General features: G+C 48.7%; 1 protein-coding gene across 1 annotated transcript in view; it reads left to right on the forward strand.

The window, feature by feature from the left end:
* Positions 1–22,137, forward strand: part of LOC144821564 (dedicator of cytokinesis protein 2-like) — a 3,201,295-nt gene that overhangs the window by 734,534 nt on the left and 2,444,624 nt on the right. Inside the window, exon 21 of the mRNA XM_078678750.1 lies at positions 5,039–5,139. Coding sequence (XP_078534876.1) covers positions 5,039–5,139 — 101 coding nt within the window. The remainder of the gene's footprint in view (positions 1–5,038; positions 5,140–22,137) is intronic.

A 22,137-nucleotide genomic window follows, 5' to 3' on the forward strand; every position in this document is an offset into this window, starting at 1 on the left:
TGGTAAAGTGCAGAGAGTCCTAACAGTCACAAAGATGGGTTCAGAAAACAGGAGGGTGACCCCGCAGAGAGTCAAGTACAACAGATTTTGCTGATGATACTTCGTAAATGGAAACTCTTGGAGGAAATTGATTTGATATGCTCCTCCAACGATAGTTAGGAGTCAATAATAACTCCAAGGATTCTAGCTTGGTGGAAAGTGGATTACCAAACTCCCAAAATTTCAAGCCACCATTCATTGGTCCAGGCAGTGAAAGAACTGAAAATATTGACTTCCGCTTTGTCGATGTTCAGGGCCAGGGAGTTAATGTTCATAACTAGAGTCTTCATTTAGGCATGGAAACAGATTTTAGACAGGTCATCTCTAGTGTCCGTCTAGCCTGACAATCAGCTGTGTGTCATCCACGTAGGTGTGAGAAGAGATGCTGAAAGAATCAATCAGAAGGGCAAATAGGGCCAAGTAAAAGTTAAAGAGTGTAGGACTGACAAAGGAGCCCTGTGGCACACCAGTGGAAATTATTTTGGCTGAAGATCTGTAACTGGCCAAGTCCACCATTGGGTGCAATCTTGTAGGAAAGAGATGAGCCAAAAATGGACTAACGCTTAGAGACCAAAAAAAACCTGAAACCTCCAAGTTATAGTTTATTGAGCTAACTATAACTTGTGCCTCCACCATGCACTGCTTATGACCTCACATATTACATTGTTCATGACGTGTTAAATGACTTAATTGATAACATAATTGTTATATATCTAATTACATTATTGATGATATCAGTAATTACAACATCCAGTCATTGTGATAGCGTCCTATAGGGTTTGTGGATTTAAAGTAACCTTAGGTCAATTTTCTGTTCTCAATGGTGACATTGGACACAACATTTGACAGCATGCTGAACTCAATTCATATGTGTCAAGTGTGCAAGCGTTTGTGAATTAATCAGAATTGTGCAATCTCAGCAAGGTGTGGAATGTTAATCCACAGGTTTAACATCTACTGTTTTAACATGGTCCCCCCATCTCATGTTTACCTCCTACTATAACTCACCTCTTTCCCACTGCTGTACCCTCTTCCCCGATGTCCATCTTTCTCTCCATCAATACTATCTTTATGTTTCCTTCTTTCTCTCTCACTCTCTTAACTCCTCCCAACCCTTCTTCTATAACCCATCTCTCACATGCTTTTCACATCTGTCTCCTTCTTCGTCTCCCATATGTGCCCCACGTATTCTCGTCTCTTCTTTCTTTCACGTTCTCCATCTACCTCCCTCCTGCCTTCTTTACACATTTCTCTACCATCTTTTCTTTTCTTCCTTGTCTACGCATCCTTTCCTCCTCTCTCTAGTGCTACCCTGTGTCCACTCCCTCTTATGTTGCCATTATTCACTTCTCTCCTTAATCCCCATTACTTTCTCTACTCTTCTATTTCAGCCTCCCTCTGTCATCATCTTAACCCATCCTGTCTCACCTAGAAATTTTCCTATATCCTCTCCATTGTGTTAAAGTTTATCTCCTCTGTTCCGCTCCACTCTCTCCCAACCTTTTTTTTCCTTGAAGCTCTTGCTTCTTTTAAGCCTCAACCCCACACATTCTTGCTCCCTTACACTACCATTGTCTGTTTTGAGGGTTATACTTATTATAATGGTGTTGGAAGGACAAGGTTAAGTGAACAGCAGGGCCAGACAAGGGGAAACTAGGCACTCCTTCAGTGCCCAGATACCCTCATGAGTGATTGGCTGTGCTATACAAATCATGATGGATTGATTAACTCCTTCAGTGAGTGGCCTATGACAGCTCTGGCCCTGCAGCCTAGTGATGTGTTCCTTCTGCCACTCCCTTCCTTCTGCTGAGGTGACATTTCACACTGCCTCCTTGGACAGAGTGCATTGGAGAGCATCTCTGAAATTACTCGGTTAATGCTGTATGAAGAGTCACAGAGAACATGGTTGGTGAGAGAAGGAGTTTTATTTAAGTTAATAGCTATCAGACCTCAGCCACAGATCACACTGTTGGTGTCAACCTCCATCTCCACGCAGGGAGCACGACTTTGAACCTTCAGTGCAGCAACATTGTACAGTATCCCAAAGAGGGTAAGAACAACATCGCCAAGGAGGGAGGGGTGCGGGGTATAAGGAAAGTCACCCCCCCCAAATAGAAGATACCACACACCCCCCTCCTCTACAATTAAATAAAAACAGAAAGAATAAGCAAGATACAGAATAGGAAAGCGCAGAATTACTTTTCAACATAATGTTCCAAATATTGGGACGACAAGTTACTCTACCACTGAATATACGGTGAGTGTTGGTCTTCACAGCATCTGTAGACACACCAGACATGGCAGACTCAGTCCTACCAGACTCCACACCTTTAGGCATGTCCACATGCGCTGTGGGGGCAGTGCATCTTACCACTCTGCCCAGATTCCAGATTCGCCCATACTGAGTCCTGACAGCATTTCTGAACAGCTTAACGATTCTCATGGGTTCCATGAACTCAGACCAGCTCGGTCTCTCTGTCGGAGCTCTGGCTTTAACTAGGTCACCCATCTTGAATTGAATCTCTTTTACTGCGTGAGGTTTGTCAAACCTCCTCTTCCTATCAGCCATGGCCTTCCTCTCTCTGTCCCTCCATGGTGTCTCTTCGTTAAGAGTGGTCCACCCCTTGTACCACTTCATCCAACCTGGTGCCAATCTAGAGTTGGGTTTTCTAGCTCTCAACAGCTCGAAAGGTGTCATGCCCATAGTTTGATGGGGGGCTAACCTGTAAGCCTCTAGACGTTTGACAACCTCGTCTTTCCAGCCCAAACCACTGGCCTTAGCTAACTGGATGATTTCTTTGATGGTCTTGTTAAACCTTTCAACCATCCCGTTGCTCTCAGGATGGTAGAGAGCACACAACTTGTGTTTGATCCCATTGCACTCTAGGAACTCCCTCATTTGTTTAGAGCAGGGCTGCACCCCATTATCTGTCAGAATGCTGGTGGGTAAACCTTCATGAAGGAACACCTCAAGTAGAAACTCGATGACTGACTTAGTTGTGATCTCTGACACAAACGTTTCCTCAGGCCACCTGGAGTATAAATCCATGAGTACTAGTATGTATGGAGTGTGATTTTCTCCTGTTAATGGTCCTACTATATCTAGCGCTACATCAGCCCACGGACCTTCCGATGGTGACCTGCAATGCATGGGAGGTGTATGTTGTTTGAGTATCTTGTCACTGGAGGGGCATGGTACACACTCTCTTATCTTCCTCTCTATCTCTAAATCCATGTTTGGCCACCAGTAGTCAAGGCTTAGCCTTTGCTTGGTCTTGGTAATGCCCAGATGACCCTCATGAGCCAAGTTAACCAGAACCTCTCTCAAATTTCCTGGAGGAACTAACCTTGTGCCACAGAAAAGGCAATTGTCCATGACAGAGAACTCATCTTTGACCACCCAGTTTGGCCTGAGAGACTCTTTCCTCTTGTCTAGGTCAGACCAGCCACCCTTGGTTTTGTCACACACTCTTTGTAGAATCACATCTGCACTCAAATGCTCCTTCCATCATTCTTCATCCACTGCCCCTTGAGTGATTATACACACATTCTCATTCCTCATGTCATATTCCTTCTCACCTTGCCTGTTTACATCCATGATCCCTACTGGAGTTTTCTCCACAAGCTGCGAGAGACAGTTAGCGGCTAAATTCCTCTACCCAGGTACATATTCATCCCTAAAAGTGTATTCTTGTAGGCCTCTCTGTTGTGTGGTCCTCCACAGAGGTTCTGGACATTGTTATGTGGCTCAGTTAGGCCCTGGAAGAAACACTGCCATCTTCAAATGCACTTCTTTCTTAATTTACCTTCTATCCCACACAATGATTTTTGACACACATTTGCTTGCAAGACAGTGCAGAATTATGTACTCTGAAACCACATTGCTTACAAAACCACTTCGTAAGTATATTATTACAGTTCATCTATGAGGTGACATGGTTATCAAGGAGACAATAAACAATGCCAGCTCAGCTGGAGTATCGGCACAGAAGCATGGGATTCTTGGCAGAGCATGCACACCCTAGACAACTAGGTTAGGGAACGCATAGCAGGAGTACACTATACCCAGTACGTATATGCCAGACTATATACACTGTTTTAGCACGATAGTGGAACTGTTCATTCTCTTCACTGTCCTTATACAGCTAATCACTTTTATCTGCTTCTGTCTATTGATTATTTCACTGCTTATATTCCATACAAGAATCACAATGGTTCAATAAATATTGAAAATGCCCCATTGTGTATTTATTGTATATCTCTCTGAGAGAGCACAACTGATTGAGCGAAAAGGTTAAATATCTGTTACCACGAGTCCTTGGGGAGTCAAGGTTGTCATGTTCTGAGGTTTCCCAAACCATTTGTTCCCCTACTATTCTTAGGGGAACTTACGGTGGCACTGTGAGCTAGCTGGTCTTTAGGACACCATATCCTGAGGGGGTGCATAGAATTAGTCTGGCACTATCCCAATATTTATGTTGTCCAACAAGCACACAGTTCCTACTGGAAAATGGAAACTGCATGACCACATCCTCAGCGTTCTCTGGAGACAGTGGCTGGCACTGAGTACAACAGAGAGAGGTTAGAGAGAGCTGTATCTCCCAATCCACTGTCAGGCCCCCAGCAAAAAGCTGACATTCATTAATTGACACATGTTTATTTCCGTGGATCTCTGGGAATCCTTTAACTGAGAATATGAAAGGATGAATGAATGAATGAAGCAAGCTGCCTGAAACGGATAGCCATGGACAGAACACCTCAAGCTCACGTCCTTGAACCGCAAGAGATATGGCTTCTATCGAGATGCACTGTGTTTGAGGGATCTTGAGAACACGTTTATTGAATAAGCCCCTGGACTATGTGAATATGGAAGGATCTTTGATGTAAATGTTGTTATAGCTTGAGATTCTATCATGAAGAGAGGATTGGGAGGCGTGGGTAAGAGACAAATTTCACAGAGACTACATCTGCTGATTAGACATTTTTCCATCTCCCCTAGGTCTTCATCGTGGGCCTGGTGGCAGACAGGAAGTACCAGCACTTTAATGCAATCCTAGAAGCCTACATCTGCCAGCACTTCAGTGCCACTCTGGCCTACAAGTAAGTTACTGTCTCCTCACAATCTTCCTGAAACATGTCTCACATATCTCCAAGTCCATGGCGTCAGTAGACATCTCAACACCTTGTGAGCGGCTCTTCTCCCAGTAGACATCTCAACACCTTGTGATCTGCTCTTCTCCCAGTAGAATCTCAACACCTTGTGAGATGCTCTTCTCCCAGTACAATCTCAACACTTTGTGAGCTGCTCTTCTCCAAGTAGACATCTCAATACCTCATGAGCTGCCCTTCTCCCAGTAGAATCTCAAAACCATGTGAGCTGCTCTACTCCCAGCTGACATTTTGACACCTTGTGATCTGCTCTTCTTCCAGTAGACATCTCAACACCTTGTGAGCTGCTCTTCTCCCAGTAGACATCTCAACACCTTGTGATCTGCTCTTCTCCCAGGAAATATTTCAACACCTTGTGAGCTGCTCTTCTCCCAGTAGAATCTCAACACCTTGTGAGCTGCTCTTCTCCCAGTAGACATCTAAACACCTTGTGAGCTGCTCTTCTCCCAGTAGAATCTCAACACTTTGTGAGCTGCTCTTCTCCCAGTAGAATCTCAACACTTTGTGAGCTGCTCTTCACCAAGTAGACATCTCAATATCTCATGAGCTGCCCTTCTTCCAGTAGAATCTCAACACCATGTGAGCTGCTCTTCTCCCAGCTGACATTTTGACACCTTGTGATCTGCTCTTCTCCCAAGAGACATCTCAACACCTTGTGAACTGCTCTTCTCCCAGTAGACATCTAAACACCTTGTGAGCTGCTCTTCTCCCAGTAGAATCTCAACACTTTGTGAGCTGCTCTTCTCCCAGTAGAATCTCAACACCTTGTGAGCTGCTCTTTTCCCAGTAGACATCTAAACACCTTGTGAGCTGCTCTTCTCCCAGTAGACATCTAAATACCTTGTGAGCTGCTCTTCTCCCAGTAGAATCTCAACACCTTGTGATCTGCTCTTCTCCCAAGAGACATCTCAACACCTTGTGAGCTGCTCTTCTCCCAGTAGACATCTAAACACCTTGTGAGCTGCTCTTCTCCCAGTAGACCTCTCGACTCTTTGTGAGCTGCTCTTCTCCCAGTAGACATCTAAACACCTTGTGAGCTGCTCTTCTCCCAGTAGACATCGAAACACCTTGTGAGCTGCTCTTCTCCCAGTAGACATCGAAACACCTTGTGAGCTGCTTTCCTCCCAGCTGACATTTTGACACCTTGTGAGCTGCTTTTCCCCCAGTAGAATCTCAACAATTTGTGAGCTGCTCTTCTTCCAGTAGACATCTAAACACCTTGTGACCTGCTCTTCTCCCAGTAGAATCTCAACACCTTGTGAGCTGCTTTCCTCCCAGCTGACATTTTGACACCTTGTGAGCTGCTCTTCTCCCAGTAGACATATAAACACCTTGTGAGCTGCTCTTCTCCCAGTAGAATCTCAACACCTTGTGAGCTGCTTTCCTCCCAGCTGACATTTTGACACCTTGTGAGCTGCTCTTCTCCCAGTAGAATCTCAACACCTTGAGAGCTGCTCTTCTCCCAGTAGAATCTCAACACTTTGTGAGCTGCTCTTCTCCCAGTAGACATCTAAACACCTTGTGAGCTGCTCTTCTCCCAGTAGACGTCTAAACACCTTGTGAGCTGCTCTTCTCCCAGTAGAATCTCAACACCTTGTGAGCTGCTTTCCTCCCAGCTGACATTTTGACACCTTGTGGGCTGCTTTTCTCCCAGTAGAATCTCAACAATTTGTGAGCTACTCTTCTCCCAGTAGACATCTAAACACCTTGTGAGCTGCTCTTCTCCCAGTAGAATCTCAACACCTTGTGAGCTGCTTTCCTCCCAGCTGACATTTTGACACCTTGTGAGCTGCTCTTCTCCCAATAGAATCTCAACATTTTGTGTGCTGCTCTTCTCCCAGTAGACATCTAAACACCTTGTGAGCTGCTTTCCTCCCAGCTGACATTTTGACACCTAATGAGCTGCTCTTCTCCCACTAAATATTTCAACACCTTGTGAACTGCTCTTCTCCAGGTAGACATCTCAACACCTTGTGAGCTGCTCTTCTCCCAGTAGACATCCCGACACCTTGTGAGCCGCTCTTCTCCCGGTAGACATTTCAACACCTTGTGAACTGTTCTTCTCCCAGTAGATGTCTCAACACCTTGTCAGATGCTCTTCTCCAAGTAGACATCTCAGTACCTAATGAGCTGCTCTTCTCCCAGTAGACATCTAAACACCTTGTGAGCTGCTCTTCTCCCAGTAGACATCGAAACACCTTGTGAGCTGCTCTTCTCCCAGTAGAATCTCAACACCTTGTGAGCTGCTTTCCTCCCAGCTGACATTTTGACACCTTGTGAGCTGCTTTTCTCCCAGTAGAATCTCAACAATTTGTGACCTGCTCTTCTCCCAGTAGAATCTCAACACCTTGTGAGCTGCTTTCCTCCCAGCTGACTTTTTGACACCTTGTGAGCTGCTCTTCTCCCAGTAGACATCTAAACACCTTGTGAGCTGCTTTTCTCCCAGTAGAATCTCAACACCTTGTGAGCTGCTCTTCTCCCAGTAGACATCTCAACACCTTGCGAGTGTCTCTTCTCCCAGTAGACATCTTGACACCTTCTGAACTGCTCTGCTCGCAGTAGATATCTCGTCACTTGCAAGATGCACTTCTCTCAGTAGACTTCTTGGCACCTTGGGTGCTGCTTTTCTCCCTTTGGCTGGTTCAGCACTTTGGTTACGCATTGCACTTTCTGTTTAGACATCTTGTTATGTTGTGTATCTTGATGTCAGTGTGGGCTCTTGCTCATTGTAGTGTGTGTCAGTTTTCCTGTTCAGAATCTAAATGTTTGAAAGTTGGCAAGATGTTGCCTTTCTTGAGGTGTGTAGGAAGGGGGAGTCTCTGGTTGGCGCAGTGCAACACTGGCGACAAGCAGGGCCTCTCTCTTCCTCGTCAGGGCTGAGGGTTACCTTCAAGACAACCTCTGCTTACCCTCTAGGTAGTGTGGCTTAAGCAGTCTTAGGCTAATCTCTGGGGCATGTAGGGTTAAACATTTGCAATATTACACCATCACAACCAACCCACCACACAATGACACCAAACTGTATTTGTGAAAATATATCTCTTTATATAAATCTCAAGCAGGCTTGTAAATACAGTCTTGGTTACTTTTCAAAGCAGGTTCCAGTTACTCTTTTATCAATGTCACAGTTCTTTCTTTAGGGTTTCTTATAAATAGTTCTTATTCGGCTTATTTCCCCAAAAACGGGGATTCCAGGCTCCTCACGATACTTTTCTCTTTTCTGATTGTTAACCAGGATTCCCCCAGCTGCCCGTGGCCTCTCTGTGCCCCTTCGTTACTCCGTGATCAACATACGGGCCCGGTCGGCCTCCTCTCACGCTTCTGGCGGGGAGCGGCGGCCGGGGAATCAGTGCCTGCCTCGCCGGGCGGCGGCGCGGCTGACAGGGGGAGAGAGCGGGGGCCCTGGGAGCGCTCCACACGCAGCTCCGAGGCTGGGCGGACAGAGGGAGAGAAACAGTACCTTCGCTGGGGAGTCGGCTGGGCGCAGGTCAGCGCTGTAGTCCGCGTTGCGTTGTCTTCCGTCCGAGGTCAGGAGCGAGCGGCGGCTCGGCTCTGGCTCGGGGGTTGGCGGTGCGGCGCGGGCCGGGCTGCTCTGGACAAGCGCCTCCGGATTTCCTGACGGGAGGGCACACACAGAGGGCGGTGATCCTCGGGGCAGGCCTCTTTGGTTCCAGGCGACGATCAGGCACCCCACGCAACAGCTGTGTCAGCGGCGGCGCGTTCAGGGGCACAAGACTCGAAGGGGTGCAAGCAGGCACCGGGCGCCACCCTCTCTTCACGATGCGAGCTGCCGCTCGGGGCCAGTCACGGTGTTTAGATCAGCCGGGCTGGTCCTCACGTTGCTTCTGGGCCAGGCAGGCGGCAGTTACTTTGTTCAGAGCGTGGGCAGCTCCCAGAGGGGTGCTAGAAAGCGCGATTATCAGAGCGCGCTCTGCTTTTCCTGGAGAGGCTCGCAAAAGGGAATCAGCGTCTTGTAGTGGTTCCGCTGTCAGGGGGTAGCGCTCACTGTTCCTGGAGCGCTGGTCAGGGGGCAAGTTCACAGGCAAGCCCTTGGAGATCTTTAGCAGAGTTTGGCACAAAGTTCAATAAAAGCAAAAGTCTCTTGTAGTCTCTTCTTTTCCTCTCCTTTGGCAGCAAGGCACCAGACACAGGCCAGAGTCAGCACTCCTCCTTGTAGTCCTTCCAGGTCCTTCTCTTCGGGCAGAGTTTCTTCTGTAGCGCAAACAGGATCTAATTTACAAGGAGCAGGGCTCCTACTTTTATACCCAGTTTCTTTTGTTCTAGCAAGCCAGGGGGGCCTCTGCATAACTGCTCCAGTCTCTGAGTACTTGTTGTGGGTACTTATGACTTCTGCATTCAGTGTGAGGGCAGGCACATCAGCCGCTCCCCAGGGGGGCGGAGCCGGCATTGAGAGGGCAGGAGTGGCCTGAGCACTTTGTTTACAAGCTTCGGTCCTTCCTGGGCCAGGTGCAGGCTGAGTCATCAGTCGCTCCCCAGGAGGGCGGAGCCAGCATTGTGGTGGCAGGGGCACAGCCTGATGCATCATTCAGGGGAAACTCCCACCACCCATTAAGGGGTCCTCCTGCTAATCACTACCTGTCAACTCCCAGCCCTGTCACTCACATACACCAGACAGTCAGATCCACATCCAAGCAGAGGCGGGCTGAAATGGTTAGGCAAGCAAATGCTAACTTTCTAAAAGTAGCATTTGCAAACACAGGATATTAAAATAAACTTTACTAAAAGAAGTATTTTATTATTCTGAGTTCAGGCATACTAAACACGAATTTCTACCATGTTCCCTGAGCCTGCTGGGATTATAGAGTGTAATAATTCCAGCAGCCCATCTGGCCTAGAAGGGAACAGGTAGCCTTACAATAGTGAAAAACGAATTTGGTAGTAATTCACTATTAGAACATGCCACACACATCAGGGCATGTTCTACCTTACACTACAATGCACCCTGCCCTCAGGCCTACTATAGGGGTGACTAATATGAAGTTAAGGGAAGGTTCAGGGGCTGGCAAGTGTGTGCACTTGCCCAGCCAGGGTGACAGTACCAGACTGCACGCAGGTTCTGCAATGGCAGACCCTAGACACATTTTAAGGCTGCTTCTGTGGGTGGCGCAACCAGCGCTGCAGGCCCACTAGCAGTATTGGCATTCACAAGCCCTGGCACTCCTGGTGCACTTTACTAGGGACTAACAGTGAATCCAATGAACCAATCATGGACATCAATCACATGTACACTTTACAACAGGGAGAGCATATGCACTTTAACACTGGTCAGCAGTGGCAAAGTGCCCAGAGTCATTAAACCAACAAAAACAGGTCAGAGAGAGTATTGGAGGAAGGCAAAAAGTTTAGGGATGACCCTGCCAAGAGGCCCAGGTCCAACACAACCCCCTTCCAGCCAAAACGCAGGGTAGACCAATCACCACTGTGATGGGCTTCCCTGCTTTGGGCGATAGAACCTGGACCTGGCCCGCAACAGCAGGGGCACATTCCAGTTCTACGCCAATCTGCACCTCCTTCAAATCCTCTGTTCATACTCTCAGGGTCCACCAAGCCAATCCATGGGAAACCCTTCTCTACACCTGTGGACACCACCTGTGCAGCCTTGAACCTTAATTCGCTCACAGGTGTGTCCCAACAGGCAGACAGAAAAATGTCACAGTGGCCACTGACAGTAGTCAGGAATGAGACCCAAGCCTTACGCCTCTCAGGGCTCTCAAACCTCTGTGGCCTTAAAGAGTGGGGGGCATTAGCCCCAGGTGCTTGGCACCCTTGGTCCACTCTCCCTCCTGTCAGGTCAGGTATGCCATCCTGGCACTGACCCACCAGCCTCAGGTCTGTACCTGACGGCTGTACTAAAGACTGGGGTGGCCTCTCCCACACCCGGTCCTCCTCCTGGGGGCTCTGTACCCTCCCACCTGGAGTGGTACCCCCTTCCAGAATTGTCAGGGCACCTGTGGCAGGTGACCTGCACAATTCGCCCACCAGTTCAGGGGTGCTATCCTGCAACTGGGGCACCAGGTCAGGGGGGACACCCTGCACCTGGCCCTTAAACCTAGGGTCTAAACCCTCAAACTGCACCGGGGTCAGAGGCGAGGACTCCCTCCCTCTGCACCCCCTTCCACAGTACTGCCCACTCCCAACTGGAGTGGTACCCCTAGAAGTGACATGGGCCAGGACACTGATTACAGTGGCCCTGCCCTCCAGGTCAGACAACACCTGACCCTGGCTTCTCAACTCAGGGACCCAACCCTGCAGTTGAACACTTGCCTGGCGCACCAGGACTTTCCGGGGAGCACGCCTGCCCCCCCTGAGGGTGGCACATAGCTCATGTGTCATGCAACAGCCTGCCCGGCGCGGATCTCCCAATCCCTGTCCCTCTGACAGTGCGGGAAGATCCCCCAGGACAGAAGTGGTGTCCCCCTGGTCATTCACTGGGGACGCAGCAATGCTGGCTGGCCCCTGACCCACTGGTTCTTCCACTGGGGACTCTTTCCCCCTCTCGCCCCTCTTTCTGGACTTCTGCACCCTCCCAACTGGAGTGGTACTGCCAGTCACCAGAACTACTGGAGCCCTGTTTACAGAGCCTCCACGTTCTCTAGCCACTGGGGGATCCCCCTCAGCGGGTGACTCATCCGGACAGCCAAGGCTCCCCACCTGGTGTTCCCTTAAAGAACCATCCAGGCTCTGAGACTGAGGTTGGGCACTACCGGGACAAAACCCATTCTCACTCCTTCCCCTTAAGGACAGGACGTGAGGCCCTACACCCATCTCACTACTACAGGACCTAGCTGGGCTACTCTGCGCCACTTCCACCACTCTGGGCTGGAAGATACCTGAGACACTCCCCACAGGATCACACCCCAATGCCTCTCCAGACCCTCGGGAATCCACCACAAGGTCTGCCTCCAATGTGAGCTCCCTGGGGCCAGAGAACTCACTCTCAAACAGGTGTTGGCATAGCTCTGGAAAACTGGGACTTAAAGTATGCTCTCCCACAATTGGATTACACAGCCCCCTAGTAGGGTTAACCAAATTATCCTTCACCTCACCATCCAGCGCCTCACACACATACTCCACACCATTCTTCTGAGACTGGCCAGACAGTAGCAAACTGTCTCTGTCACACAACCCACACTCTTCTGGGCGGTCCTTACACTCACCCACCAGGACCTCAACCATGGGGGAATCCCTCCCACCACTAGGACCATGAACTCCTACGCCAGCTACCCTATTCCCTTCAGGGACGCTGCGCACTACTGGAGCTACCTCATGCCCTTGAACCTCCTGGTGTATGTTAACCCCCTCCAAGTCAGGTGCCATATCTCTAGGTGCGCGCGCTATGCTGTCTGCACTAGATACCTGAATGTTGCTGCCACCATCTGAGCTGGACTCCACCTCCAACTCAGCAAAGCTCAATCTCTGAGCTACACACATTTCTTGTTGCTGGGCTGAAGCCCTCCTGGCCTCAAGCGCCTCGAGCTCCAAGTCAAGTTTCCTCATTCTTAAGTCATGCGCAAGCTCCATTTTCATTACTTCCAGGGCTAACCTCCTAGATTCCAGCTCCAGTTGCCCATTTATTTCCAGCTCTGCCAACTTCAATTCATGATCTCGGGTTGCCTGTCTGTCCGCCAGCTCCTCTGGCGACAGACCTCGGCCAGAAACACTGCTACCCAATGGGGAGGTTGCACCCCTCCACTCTGGAGTCAGGGGTCCCTCCAGCTGCTGTTCTGCATCCTTAAATTCAAAATCCTTTCCAGGGGCATTCCTTGCCTTGACCCAGGCCCTCAGCGCCTTTTGGAACTGCTCCCTTCTGGAGAGTCCGGTCATGGAAATGTTCAAATTTTTGCAGAAACTCTTGAGCTGTTTCCTGGTGTAGTTTTCTAGTTTCTCCCAATCACAGTCAATAGAAGAAATGGATGCTGCCCTTTCCATTTTCACTGACACAGGCATGACTTCAAAAACACATGGAGATCTCTTCTCGCAAATCATAAATCAACAAAAAATATCTGTGGCTTAGTTACTGGACTGTCATCACTGTGCAATGGTCAATAGTTAAGGCATGAACACTGCAAATGTAAATTCGCCATCCCACCGCTGCCACCAATGTAGGAAGGGGGAGTCTCTGGTTGGCGCAGTGCAACACTGGCGACAAGCAGGGCCTCTCTCTTCCTCGTCAGGGCTGAGGGTTACCTTCAAGACAACCTCTGCTTACCCTCTAGGTAGTGTGGCTTAAGCAGTCTTAGGCTAATCTCTGGGGCATGTAGGGTTAAACATTTGCAATATTACACCATCACAACCAACCCACCACACAATGACACCAAACTGTATTTGTGAAAATATATCTCTTTATATAAATCTCAAGCAGGCTTGTAAATACAGTCTTGGTTACTTTTCAAAGCAGGTTCCAGTTACTCTTTTATCAATGTCACAGTTCTTTCTTTAGGGTTTCTTATAAATAGTTCTTATTCGGCTTATTTCCCCAAAAACGGGGATTCCAGGCTCCTCACGATACTTTTCTCTTTTCTGATTGTTAACCAGGATTCCCCCAGCTGCCCGTGGCCTCTCTGTGCCCCTTCGTTACTCCGTGATCAACATACGGGCCCGGTCGGCCTCCTCTCACGCTTCTGGCGGGGAGCGGCGGCCGGGGAATCAGTGCCTGCCTCGCCGGGCGGCGGCGCGGCTGACAGGGGGAGAGAGCGGGGGCCCTGGGAGCGCTCCACACGCAGCTCCGAGGCTGGGCGGACAGAGGGAGAGAAACAGTACCTTCGCTGGGGAGTCGGCTGGGCGCAGGTCAGCGCTGTAGTCCGCGTTGCGTTGTCTTCCGTCCGAGGTCAGGAGCGAGCGGCGGCTCGGCTCTGGCTCGGGGGTTGGCGGTGCGGCGCGGGCCGGGCTGCTCTGGACAAGCGCCTCCGGATTTCCTGACGGGAGGGCACACACAGAGGGCGGTGATCCTCGGGGCAGGCCTCTTTGGTTCCAGGCGACGATCAGGCACCCCACGCAACAGCTGTGTCAGCGGCGGCGCGTTCAGGGGCACAAGACTCGAAGGGGTGCAAGCAGGCACCGGGCGCCACCCTCTCTTCACGATGCGAGCTGCCGCTCGGGGCCAGTCACGGTGTTTAGATCAGCCGGGCTGGTCCTCACGTTGCTTCTGGGCCAGGCAGGCGGCAGTTACTTTGTTCAGAGCGTGGGCAGCTCCCAGAGGGGTGCTAGAAAGCGCGATTATCAGAGCGCGCTCTGCTTTTCCTGGAGAGGCTCGCAAAAGGGAATCAGCGTCTTGTAGTGGTTCCGCTGTCAGGGGGTAGCGCTCACTGTTCCTGGAGCGCTGGTCAGGGGGCAAGTTCACAGGCAAGCCCTTGGAGATCTTTAGCAGAGTTTGGCACAAAGTTCAATAAAAGCAAAAGTCTCTTGTAGTCTCTTCTTTTCCTCTCCTTTGGCAGCAAGGCACCAGACACAGGCCAGAGTCAGCACTCCTCCTTGTAGTCCTTCCAGGTCCTTCTCTTCGGGCAGAGTTTCTTCTGTAGCGCAAACAGGATCTAATTTACAAGGAGCAGGGCTCCTACTTTTATACCCAGTTTCTTTTGTTCTAGCAAGCCAGGGGGGCCTCTGCATAACTGCTCCAGTCTCTGAGTACTTGTTGTGGGTACTTATGACTTCTGCATTCAGTGTGAGGGCAGGCACATCAGCCGCTCCCCAGGGGGGCGGAGCCGGCATTGAGAGGGCAGGAGTGGCCTGAGCACTTTGTTTACAAGCTTCGGTCCTTCCTGGGCCAGGTGCAGGCTGAGTCATCAGTCGCTCCCCAGGAGGGCGGAGCCAGCATTGTGGTGGCAGGGGCACAGCCTGATGCATCATTCAGGGGAAACTCCCACCACCCATTAAGGGGTCCTCCTGCTAATCACTACCTGTCAACTCCCAGCCCTGTCACTCACATACACCAGACAGTCAGATCCACATCCAAGCAGAGGCGGGCTGAAATGGTTAGGCAAGCAAATGCTAACTTTCTAAAAGTAGCATTTGCAAACACAGGATATTAAAATAAACTTTACTAAAAGAAGTATTTTATTATTCTGAGTTCAGGCATACTAAACACGAATTTCTACCATGTTCCCTGAGCCTGCTGGGATTATAGAGTGTAATAATTCCAGCAGCCCATCTGGCCTAGAAGGGAACAGGTAGCCTTACAATAGTGAAAAACGAATTTGGTAGTAATTCACTATTAGAACATGCCACACACATCAGGGCATGTTCTACCTTACACTACAATTCACCCTGCCCTCAGGCCTACTATAGGGGTGACTAATATGAAGTTAAGGGAAGGTTCAGGGGCTGGCAAGTGTGTGCACTTGCCCAGCCAGGGTGACAGTACCAGACTGCACGCAGGTTCTGCAATGGCAGACCCTAGACACATTTTAAGGCTGCTTCTGTGGGTGGCGCAACCAGCGCTGCAGGCCCACTAGCAGTATTGGCATTCACAAGCCCTGGCACTCCTGGTGCACTTTACTAGGGACTAACAGTGAATCCAATGAACCAATCATGGACATCAATCACATGTACACTTTACAACAGGGAGAGCATATGCACTTTAACACTGGTCAGCAGTGGCAAAGTGCCCAGAGTCATTAAACCAACAAAAACAGGTCAGAGAGAGTATTGGAGGAAGGCAAAAAGTTTAGGGATGACCCTGCCAAGAGGCCCAGGTCCAACAAGGTGCAGAAGCCATGCACCAGACCTGCAATAAATCTTACTACCCACCTTCTTATTTGCTGGAGCATCTACATTTCTCACTGCCTTGTGTGCAGTGCTTTCCCGTTGGGCATCCAACATGCTGTCAATTGGGCAGCAGACTTCCAATGCTGTCAATTCCTTTACCTACCTCTGTTCCCCAAAAGGGACCTTTATCATTCGGGATGCACATTGGAAAGACGATGTAATGAAGATAGCACTGGGAGGACTTAGAGGTTTCTCGTGGCACAGAAACATTTAGAAATCCAGCTCCTTGATCCCCAAGCCTCTCAAGCACACCAGAATCACAAAAGAAAACAAGACATACTCAAGACATCCCAGCCAAAGCCTGGAGAACAGTCAGCCTCACTGGTGAAGAAGAATGAGGTGGAGGAGTGTGGCTCACTGATTAGAGCGGCAGACCCTGATGCAGAGGTCTGGCCCGGGACCAGGGTTCAATTCCGGAGCAGGGTTCAATTCCCGACGCAGCAGGGTCCTGAGCCCAAAAATGTCCATGGACTCGATAATTCTCGCCTCGGTGCCTATTCTAATCATGGGGTCCTACGCTGCAACTCTGGGCAATAGTTGCTTAATCTCCACTATGGCCCCCCGCGGCGGGATGCCTGGCTTTCACCCTGGGGATACCCAGTAGGGGTTATCTCACAGGGAAAAACCAGGACGGGTTCCCAAGGCAAGCGCCTTGATGCCTTCGGGTGATACGTGCGCTATATAAGTCGCAATACAATGAGACACCTCTAGACTTTTTTTTTTTGCTTAGAGTTTTATAAAGCGCAAACTAGACCCGAAGATATCAGGTATCAGAGCGCTTTACATAGCACCAGTTTCGTTACACAAGGACACATTCATTTTTGTTAGGCACGGGGAGATTAGGTGATTTGCCCAGAATCACAGGATGTTGAGCAACGCTGCCGAGACTTGAATCCGGTTCTCCAGCTTCGACGTCGACCACTATAGCCATAAGGCTACATCCTCTCCCCTCTCCTACATCCTCTCCCCATACACTCATCATGTAGCATCTTCTAGGCACTATATGGGCTGCGGAAGATTTCTCTATTACACTTCACTCGACATAGAACTGCTCACTACTCTACACAGAAGTCCAGGGTTACCTGAGATTGTATGTGATTTGAAAGTCCCGCGAGCAGGTAAAGGGACCCGTAACGTGACCCTTCAATTCACTCAATTCGCACACTACGAATTATCCAGTGGTTAATTTGTGCCAGTGATTGCACCATCAACACTCATTTCAGCACTCTTTCCCAACTCCTGCTCTGCCGCAGTCCCCATCTGAGCAGCAAGGGAGATCAGTGCCACAATATCATGATCATTGAAACTATTGACAAAAATATTGTGACAAAAATATTGTGACAAAAATATCGCTTACCGCATTATCATACCCATATACTTTTCATGGTAAGTACAAAAATATCAGAAAAAAAATATCCTGTCACTAATATCGTACAAAAATATACAAAAATATTGATTGTTTAGTATAAATAAAGTTTAAAGCAGTAAATGTTAAATATTTTAATATGTACATTTAATATAATGTAAATTAAATACATTACATTAATATTCAATTCTATACGTAAATATATACCTAAATAAAACGTAAACATATATATATTATATGTGTTTTGGTATATACTTACAGGTACATGCATCATTGTTGCCGTTTGCGATTCCTTAATTGCGAAAATTAAGGAATCACAATTAAGTAATCGCAAACGGCAATGCATCAAAAAATCGCAATTTTTTTAGCGATTCCTTATTTTTCCTTAATTGTGATTCAGAAATTGCGAATCGCAATTAAGGAATCCCTTCCCATTCATTTCTTTGGGCCGAAAGGCCCATAGGAATGAATGGGAACACAATCTCAATTTGCGATTCGCAATTAGCTAATCGCAAATTGAGATTGCGATTTCAAGGGTGCAGGGGTGTCCAAAGGACACCCTGTTGCACCCCTGAAATCAATCTATGCACATATGTTGTGCACACACATGCCCTAAGGGCATGTGTGTGCACAACATGACATTTTGAAAAATGCACAAAATTGCATATTTCAGATTGTTCGCAAATTACCATGAGGTCCAACCTCATGGTAATTTTTTCCTCCTAATTGCGATTTCGCTATTTTTTTTAGGTGTCATGCATTGCATTTAAGAAATCGCAAATTGCGATTCCTTAAATGCAATCGCATCTTCAGAAATCGCAAAAAATTGCGATTTCTAGTAGTTTTGGATTGATGCATCCCAAATAGTGATTTAGGAATCGCAAACGGCCGATTTTTGCGATTCACACCGTTTGCGATTCCTAAATCGCTTGATGCATGTGGCAGTTAATATATTATATATAGATATATAGATAGATATATATAATAAAGTCAGCCTTGGTGTGAGGTTTGGAGACAAAGTAATGATGCGAATCAAGTTTTCTACAAAAACATATATGGTCACTGAACTTTCTTTCCATGGTCACTGATTTTGGTTTCAACTGCATCAACCTTGGTTACCCCAAGTGCAGTCTTGAGTCCACTTTGATTAAATTGTAATTACGTCAGAGTCATATGAGCAATTTTGGTAATTTCTCGCTACTCCTGTGAGATGAAATTACTAAACATTCTTCGATTATGCCTGCCTGTGTAACTTAAAGCAATTTGAGGCAGAATCGCCCACTCCAGGAGCACAGGAACAGAGCGGGAGCGGCTGCAGCGCCTCCTGTTTTATTGCATATAGGGGCCGATTATGATGGCGGACGGACCTGAGTCTGTCCGCCACCATAGAGAGGAGGGACCGTCTGCAGGGGCAGCGGCGGTCCCTCCGTGCAAATTAGGATGTGACCGCCACCCTGGCGGTCACATCCTGTATCTTTATCATTGCGGCGGGTGCTGCTTGAAGCAGCACCCGCCGCAATGATAAAAATGTAAGTTGTGCATTTGCATGCACAAAGCGGCAGGCACCGCGCGGTGCCTGACACTTCGTGCAGGCAAATGCAGGGGGGTACCATAGGTACCCCCCATGTGCACCCCCCATCCCCCCTTCACCCCTGGGGGCCCGCAATGGGCCCCCAAACAAAAATCCGTATGCCTTTGCACGGCGGAAATGCCGCCGTGTAAAGGCATGTTCCTCCAGACATCCTAATATGGCTGGCGGTGTCTGATAGACACCGCCAGCCATGTTAGTGCTTTTCCGCCGCGGACGGGAGGCGACCGTGGCGGAAAAGCTGCAGACTGAAAAACGATCCCCCAGCCATCCTAATCTGGCGGGGGGTCTTTTTCAGTCCGCTGCGGTTTTCCCGCATCCTCCGGGCCGGCGGTGTCTTCCGCCGGCCCGGAGGATGCGGGAAAACCGCCATCACAATCAGGCCCTTAGTGCGGTTTTCTTATCACACAGGCATCCTCTGGCAACTTTACAGACACAAGGCAGCATTTTGGTCTAAGAAAATAGAACCAAATGCAGGGTTAAGCTGCTCGCAGAATTGTACCGTAATTTCACTTAATAGCATTACAGAAAATTAGGCGAGTCACTCCCAGCGCCAAAAGGAACTCTGTCGCCAAAATTGGCAGAACTCACTCAATTTAGCGAGAAGCCTCTTATCTTTCGGGACAATGCTGCCACATTTGGGACGTGAGAGAGAACCCATAACATTTCATGAGAAACCTCAAACTTTTGGCTAAGTGTATAACCAGACGTGACAAACACTTGGACAGATCTTCTAACTTTAAGTTTAAATGCCACTTTTTTGCAGTAATTTTTAAAGTAGATTGTTTGCAAAAAAAACAGGAAGCATTGCCTGTGGTTCATGGTGGCAGAAGGGTGAATCTATGGCGCGGCCAAAAACTCTATGAAGATTGGGCGGGACGAATAGTCTCCGCCCTCCACAAGCAGCTTCCGCTCATCACTTCCACGTCAATTCACATCATTTATTGAGACTCATGGCCTGAGTTTGATCTTGGCAGACGGATTACTCCATCGCAATGGTGACAGATATTCCATCCATCAAAATAAATAAAAATCCCTTTATATCCTATGGGATTTATATTTCGGCTGATTGCGTATCCGTCACCGTAGTAAACCCTCCACCGAGATCTAACTCAGGTCCTCCGTGTGAATACATCAGCTGGGCCTTCGCCTTGGCATTCCAGTATGGGCCAAGGATGGAAAGAAAGAGTCATCGGCAGGGGTCACGGTATACTTTTTAACCACTGGTGAAAATAATAAATGCAAAATTGTAGCACCATTCCCACATCCACCATTACCCCCACCACAACAGCATTTGTACATGACTGTGTTTGCAAGCAAACTGCACTACATGGAAGGCACACCTACTGGCTTTGTCAATGCTTTGTCTTTTGCCCTCTGATCCACACCCTTTCTTTGCATACTCCTCCACTATCCGCCCTAACATTCTTCTCCGCCCGTTTTTCTGTAATTCCCTTGCACCCTCTCTCCTTGTTCTCTGTCCTGCTTGGGGATGTGTAAGAGTACAAAACGGGAGACATTGTTTACATCGAATGTACTACAACATATTCCATTACAACGTGGTCTTTACAACGACCGCGTTGTTACAACGCGAGCCATTATATCGCAAGTTGTTTCAATGACTTGCTGTAAGGCGCGCCCTGGTTTTGGATTTAGAATCCAACACCTTCCCTGCTGTTGCACAAACTGGAGTAGGAATAGTAAATTATACTATTCCTACGTCCAGCCCGCCCCCAACAGCATTTGATTTCCTTTCCTCCTCTCTCCTGTCAGGATCTTGAAATCCTGCTTGATAAAACCAAATCTGGTTCTCCGCTGGATGTTTGCCCGCTAAAGATCCTCAAGCAGTGCAGAGAATCTCTCCTTCCTCCTCTGGTTGACATCATGAACAGAGCGATGAAGGAAGGCATTTTTCCCCAACAGTGGAAAAATGCTGTTGTAAAACCTCTGCTTAAAAAGCCTTCTCTGGACCCCGGGGTGTTAAAGAACTTTCGCCCCATTTCACTGCTCCCGGCTCCCGCAAAGATGCTCGAAGCCTATTTAAATAAACATCTGGCTGCATTTGTGGAGAGCTCGGGTTGTTTGGATCTTTCCCAGCATGGGTTCAGGAGGGAACATAGTACCGAGTCTGCCCTCACCATAGTGCTGGATACCATCCGCACCAGAGTTGATGCGGGTCAGACCTCCCTCCTGATCCTTTTGGACCTCACAGCGGCCTTCGATACCCTTTCTCCTGCGGTATTAACATCTCGCCTAAGGGAAATTGGGGTCCGCGGGTCTGCTCTGGGACTTCTTTCCTCTTTTCTCGACCATAGAGAACAAAGGATAATGCTGGGCTCATTCCTATCTCCATCCCTGTCTGTGCAATGTGGGGTCCCCCAAGGGTCAGCGCTTAGCCCTACCCTTTTTAATATCTATGTGACCCCCCTTGCCAGACTTATTAGATCTTTTGGGATGGAGGTGGTTTCCTATGCGGACGACACCCAGATCCTAGTCTCTCTCTCCCAGCCAGCTACGTCAACTGCCGCTAACTTTAGATCCTGCATGGAGGCAGTTGGCCAGTGGATGATCCACAATTCACTAAAGCTGAATGGGGAGAAGACGGAGGTGATGGTTTTTGGAGGAAAGGAATCGATCTGGTCGATGGAGTGGTGGCCGAATTCGCTGGGTGCATGTCCCGAGCCCACCTTGTCAGCAAAAAACTTGGGAGTTATGATCGACCCCAACCTCGGTATGTGCCAACAGGTCAACAGGACTGTTTCGACCTGCTGGGGGATTATCCACACACTGAGGAAAATCAGGCATTTCCTGTCACCTCAGGCAAGAAAGCAACTTGCTGTCGCCTTTCTGGGCTCGCGACTGGACTACTGCAATGCGCTGTATGCAGGGCTGAACAAGAGTCACCTACAGCGCTTGCAGGTGGTCCAGAACGCGGCAGCGAAATTTGCTCTTGACCTACCAAAGCGTGCCTCTGCCACCGAAGCCCGAAAACAACTGCACTGGCTCCCCGTTGAATACCGGATCCTTTTCAAATCCATGTGCCTGGTGTATAAAGCTCTTGCTAAACCCAGCCTTACAAGTATGGGATCCATTCTTTCTTGGCACAACCCTAGTAGGAATCTTCGTTCCGGTCACAAACTCCTCCTCTCTGTACCCCGTGTCAGAAAAGCAAGATGGGGAGGTAAGGCCT

This window comes from Lissotriton helveticus, chromosome 2_2, assembly GCF_964261635.1.
Source record: "Lissotriton helveticus chromosome 2_2, aLisHel1.1, whole genome shotgun sequence".
Taxonomy (NCBI): domain Eukaryota; kingdom Metazoa; phylum Chordata; class Amphibia; order Caudata; family Salamandridae; genus Lissotriton; species Lissotriton helveticus.